Genomic DNA, 6,000 nt, shown 5'->3' with positions numbered 1-6,000 from the left:
AATGCTCTCCTTTCTGATCTCCTGATTCTCTCACATTCCTACTCTATAACCAGTTGTCCCCAAATCATCCCAAATACAACATGACCAAAAAAAAAGCCTTCTCCCTAAACTATTCCCTGGGTCATTTAACATCATTACCATCCACCTAATTGCTTAAGCTAGAAACCTGGGTGGGGTTATCTTGAACATTTCCCACAAATCCTTATCCACAATTCTAGAACCCAAAAAGCTCTGAAAACCAAAACTCATCTCGTAAGGTGGCCCCAAAACTCATGTGGTAACAAAACTTGCAACCTGGGGCTATCTGTGGCCAACCATACATGTAAATACTAGAAAAACAAAATAATTAGAAACTAGGTTTGCTAAAGGGGCTGATCCGAGGAACTGCTTGCTCTCTTCATTGGAAAGGGTATGAATAATAAGAGCTAATATTTGTTTCTCAGTGTAATTATCCATTCCCAGCCTCACTCCCCAAATGATTTGAGGGCGGCTTAAAAAGTTAAATGCACAGAATCTGCACCAAAGATACCCTGAGAAATAACACCTAGTTTACTGCCGTAATGGCCTGTCACTGACACCCTGATGTGGTGATACTGTTAGATCATTACACACAGGGTGACCGGCTCATCCTGGCAGCTTTTTTTTTTAAACTGAAGTATGATTTACAATGACGTGTTAGTTTCAGGTGTGCGGCCAAGTGAGCTATATATATATATGTTTACATATATATATATGTATACATTCCCTTTCAGACTCTCTTACAGGCAATCACAAAATACTGAGTACAGTTCTCTGTGCTACACAGTAGGTCCCTGCTGGTTATCTGCTTCACATATAGCAATGTGTATATGCCAATCCCAAGCTCCCAGTCTATCCCTCCTCCCTACCACCACCCCAGGCAACCACAAGTTTGTCTTCTATGTCTATGTGTCTATTTCTGTTTTATATATTAATTCATTTGTATCTCTTTTTTTTTTAAGATTCCACTTACAAGTGATATCATGTGGTATTTGTCTTTCTCTCTCTGGCTTGCTTCACGTAATATGATGTTTCCTAGGTCCATCCCTGTTGCTGCATATGGTATTATTGCATTCTTTTTTATGGCTAATATCCCATTGTATATATATATATACCACAATAAGAGCTAATATTTATTGAGAACTTACTACGTGCTAAGCACCTTCGCAAGCCTTTCCATCTATTAATTTATTTAGTCTTCCCAGCCAGCCTATGAGGTAGGTACTATTTCATATAATTCCCATTTTACAGATGAGAAAACTGAGCCACAGAGAAGTAACTTGTTCAAGGTCGCACAGCCAATAAATGGTACAATTTGAAAGACTGAAAGAAAACTGCAAAGGCAATGACTTTCTTATCATGCAATTCAATGTTATTATATGTCCTATCTTTATAAAAGCAAGATAGTGTCTCTGTTCTCTGGCAGTAAAGGACCCACACTTCAGGAAACGCTGGCCTCCTACAGGACACTCTCATTTCTTTAGGATTTTTACAGTTGCACTCTCTTCTACCTTTGTAGCCTCACCTCCTGCCACAGGAAACTCTCGACCTCTAGCAGTTCACTGAGCCCACTGTTTATTTGTACTCACATGCCTTTGCTCACACTGCCTGGAATTCCCTTCTTCTTTTTTTCTATTAATCCTAGTCATACGCAGCTCAAATGACACTCAGCAAAGCATCCCCCAGAGAACCCAGGCATAATGGATTGTTCCTTTGCCTTGAGCCCAGGACACTTGGCTTATTCTTTTGTCCTGGCACTTACTTATTCTCTCTTACTCTCTAGATCTGGGGCTTTGTAACCTCCAATCCTTAGCCTAGTCTCTTACACCTAGAGACTAGGCTAGAGTAAGTGCTAAATAAATATCAATTAAATTAGATGTATTCACACCTGGAAGGTTTTGTCCAACATCTCCATCAATATAGAGAAGAGATCCACGGGTGTGTGGATATCGTGGCCTGTCGTGATTGTAGCAGGAACTGTAAATAGGGGTAGCATGGAGGGATAACAGGGTGGAGAGGGAAAGGCCCTGTGACACTGGGCTGTGCACTGCTGCTTTCGGCCGCAGAGGAAGAGAGGCTGGCTACATCTCACAGTGCAGTCTGTTTCAGAACTAATTATGGTACTCCCTTCCACAGACCTCATCACCAGTAAACCCTCAAAGATGAAGGTTTTTCTAAATTAATGAATGCAAAAATTACAGAGAAGAAAACACGTTCATACAAGAAAATCCCAAAGTTCCTTCCTATCCCTAGACCTGAAACTGTCCTAGCCTCCAAGCATAAAAGCTTCACTTTCTGACACTGTCAGAAGGCGATCGATCGCTACCCAGAGCAAATGGAGGAGGGTGGAGGCCCTGCTTCCCAGGATGTTGACGTACACCCGGTAAACGAAGAGTCAGCACATCGGCGAGGACTTAACTTTCTGTGAACAGATTCTCTTGCTTTATTCGCCTTCCCTAGGGAATATGTAAGGCCAGGGGCTCGAGCACTCAGTGGTTGCCAGTGCCTTCTACACCCGAACCTATGGGTTCACAGGTCCTTTCCCTTTTGAGCAGACAGTAAAGACAAACGCGGGATTATCTGTCACCAAGGATGAGCTCCCCGCCGACCCGCGGCTCACTGGCCGGTGCTCCGTCACCCCTCAGTCCTGGGCTGCACGCCGCCCAGTGAGCGGTCCGCAGCCGCTCTCCATCTGTTCTGGACCTGTCCCGGGGCGCACCGCGAAGCTCAGCCCACTCTCCGTCCCGCCTAAGACACCAGATCCTCTTCACCCGCTGCCACCGGCTTCCAGAGAAGAGTGGAGAATAGTAGTCTCCGAGCCTGACCTTGGGCTTAATTTCAATTTCCCCGAAACCTCTCGCAGCCCTGGGCTGACTCCGCCTCCCGGGACACAAGGGCGCGGCACACCCAAAGCTGCATAGCGCGAGCCTCGAGGGCTGCCTGAGGCCCTGGGGGCGGGGCGGGTCGGGTGCGGGGGGCGGGCCCTGGGGGCGGAGTGGGCGCAGGTGAGGTGGGCTGTCCCTGGAGGCGGGGCGGCCCCTGGGGGAGGGGCGATGCGGGGCGGGCCCAGAGGGGGCGAGCGCAGGCGGTGTCTGGCCCAGGGGGCGGGGCGGGCCCAGGGGGAGGGGCGAGGCGGAGCGGACCCGGAGGGGACGGGCGCAGACTGTGTCTGACCCAGGGGGCGGGGCCGGGGCGGACCCTGGGGGCGGGCTCAGGCGGCGGCTAGGCCGAGCGTGCTGCAGGCCGTCCGTAGGCCCAGCGCGCCACCATGGAGCGACAGCCCCGGCGGCCGCTGGGACCGCTGCAGCAGCAGAGGCATCCGAGGAGGAACGGGGGCTGAAGCCGTGGCCTCCGGGTAGTGGGCCCGTGAACACCCGCCGTCCCCGAGCCCCGACTCCTCCTCCCTGCCTTCCCGGGCGCAGGCGGTGACCCTGCCGGACGATGCGCGTCCCCGGCCGCCCCCGGGGCTGAGCCCGCCGCCCCGCGCTCGGCCCTCGCCCTCGCCGTTGCCCTCCATGGCCTTGCCGGGTGCCGAGGTCGCGGCTGACAGGCCGGGGTCGCCGGCGCCGGGCGCCCCCGCCGGCTCCGCGTCGTCGTCGTCCGCCTCCTCCGGCGGCTCGGGCTCGGCCTCGGCCTCGGCCTCGGCGGGAGCAGGGCTGTGGGCCGCGCTGTACGACTACGAGGCGCGCGGCGAGGACGAGCTGAGCCTGCGACGCGGCCAGCTGGTGGAGGTGCTGTCCCAGGACGCCGCCGTCTCGGGCGACGAGGGCTGGTGGGCCGGCCAGGTGCAGCGGCGCCTCGGCATCTTCCCCGCCAACTACGTGGCGCCGTGCCGCCCGGCCACCCGCCCCGCGCCGCCGCCCGCCCGGCCGCCGCCGCCGCGGCCCGGCTCGCCTGTGCACGTCGACTTCGAGAGGCTGGAGCTCCAGGAGCTCATCGGCGCTGGGGGCTTTGGGCAGGTGTACCGCGCCACCTGGCAGGGCCAGGAGGTGGCGGTGAAGGCGGCGCGCCGGGACCCGGACCAGGACGCGGCGGCGGCGGCCGAGAGCGTGCGGCGCGAGGCCCGGCTCTTCGCCATGCTGCGGCACCCCAATATCATCGAGCTGCGCGGCGTGTGCCTGCGGCAGCCGCACCTCTGCCTGGTGCTCGAGTTCGCCCGCGGCGGAGCGCTCAACCGCGCGCTGGCCGCCGCCAACGCCGCCCCGGACCCCCGCGCGCCCGGGCCGCGCCGCGCGCGCCGCATCCCCCCGCACGTGCTGGTCAACTGGGCGGTGCAGATCGCGCGGGGCATGCTCTACCTGCACGAGGAGGCCGTCGTGCCCATCCTGCACCGGGACCTCAAGTCCAGCAACAGTAAGTAAGGGCGGGTGGGGTGGGGGGAGTGCAGGGGGAGCGGAGGACGCAACCGCGCCCAGCGCAGCCCACCTCGGTGCGGGCGCTGGGCGGGCTCCGCGGGGCCAGGTGCTCGGGGGAAGGAGGCGGGGCTCGGCCTCCCGACGCCGGCAGCCCCTCCTAAGCCGGCCTTCCGGGGCTCAGAGGGCCCTCTGGGCCCTGGTTACTTGCTTTGGGGCAGGTGATACACTTACCTTGCCGGGTTTCTTTCAGGTGCCTTTTTTAGAAAGGCAGATCAGACTTGCTTGCCTAAGACACAGTTGTAAAATATCGGGGCTTTCTGGAAACCTCACGGTGCTGTTTGGCCTTTGGGTACAATAAGTGGTTCATTTGGATAGAACTCTGCAAACCGAGGCCGTCCTCGGGAACCCATGGCCCCCCGTCTTGCCTAGTGGCCTACATCAAACTGCCCTTCGCTTCAGCTTTACAAGCACTGTGTTGAGGTCTCTCCTTTCCCGCTTTAAATATGGCTTCGTGTCCTTTGACGTTAACAAAGAGTTTTCATTCAGATGTCTCTGCCCATGAAGTAGGTTTTCATTATTGGTTCGGTGGCTTGAGTGTGGGTGAATAGTCTTCAGACCCAGAAACACCATTTGGGCCATCATGCACTTTGGGGTGGATTTCAGAGCAAGTTCATTGTCCTTGTGCAGGTACTTGAAATCCTGAAGACCTGGCCTATATCATTCACTCTGTTTATAAATCAGGGTGCATTTTCCAGATGTCAGTAAGGAACTGACAAATGAACTAAACACAAATCCTATTAAGTTTCATCGTATAGAAGATATAATAGCATTAGCTGCTTAAAGTTTGTTCTTCAGTATTGCAGATCATTTCACATTCTGAGTGTCCTGTCCATGGATCCCATAAGCCTCTCTCCCCAGTGAAGTCCTGTGAGCCTTTGTCTGCTGGAGGCTTGCTGTAGAACCGGGTATTTTAAGGACAGCAGGAGCATTCTGCTTGCTCTGGTTGTTCGCAGTTGCCGCAGTTCTGTGATAGACATGGAACCCGGCCTTTTACAGACCTACTCTGTTTCAGGACATCGAATCACCAACACAGGGACTTCTCTGGTGGTGTAGTGGTTAAGACTCCAAGCTTCCACTGCAGGGGGCACGGGTTCAATCCCTGGTCCTGGTCCAGGAACTAAGATCCCACATGACCTGGGGCGCAGCCAAAACAAAAACAAAAAAAATCACCAACACAGGCAAACTCTTTGGGTTGGACTCGTCCTTAGATGGAAGAATTAAAGGGTCTGTAACTATTACTTTTGCATTGTGCTTAGGCTGTTTCATAGTAATGCTTGAGGTCCATGTGACCTGTTCACAAAGAAGAGCAAGTTTGCTAGTGTTTGTAAAAGCATAAGGAGGCTAGATTAATCCATGTTCCAACGTAGAAGTGAAAAACTTTAAAAGGACTAATACTGTTAAATAGTGAAAAGAAATAATATGACCCTGGAATAATAACGTGGTTAAATAGTTTTTATTGACACCAGAAAAACTTGTAGGGTGGGACGAGTAGACTACTGTGTCTCTGGGAGATATTATGTAATCTGAAGGTGATTATATGCTGCAACTTCGTTTTCGAAAGACTTTT

The 6,000-nt window shown here is 53.7% G+C and overlaps 1 protein-coding gene across 1 annotated transcript in view; it reads left to right on the top strand.

Annotated features, from left to right (window-relative positions):
- Positions 1 to 3,399: 3,399 nt before the first annotated feature.
- MAP3K21 (mitogen-activated protein kinase kinase kinase 21) overlaps positions 3,400 to 6,000 on the top strand; it is a 50,316-nt gene continuing 47,715 nt past the window's right edge. The window contains exon 1 of the mRNA XM_079900556.1: positions 3,400 to 4,371. Coding sequence (XP_079756682.1) covers positions 3,534 to 4,371 — 838 coding nt within the window. The 5' untranslated portion in view covers positions 3,400 to 3,533. The remainder of the gene's footprint in view (positions 4,372 to 6,000) is intronic.

The sequence above is a fragment of the Stenella coeruleoalba genome (assembly GCF_951394435.1).
Source record: "Stenella coeruleoalba genome assembly, chromosome: 16".
In the NCBI taxonomy this organism is placed as follows: domain Eukaryota; kingdom Metazoa; phylum Chordata; class Mammalia; order Artiodactyla; family Delphinidae; genus Stenella; species Stenella coeruleoalba.
This window is presented reverse-complemented; position numbering and strand designations above follow the sequence as displayed.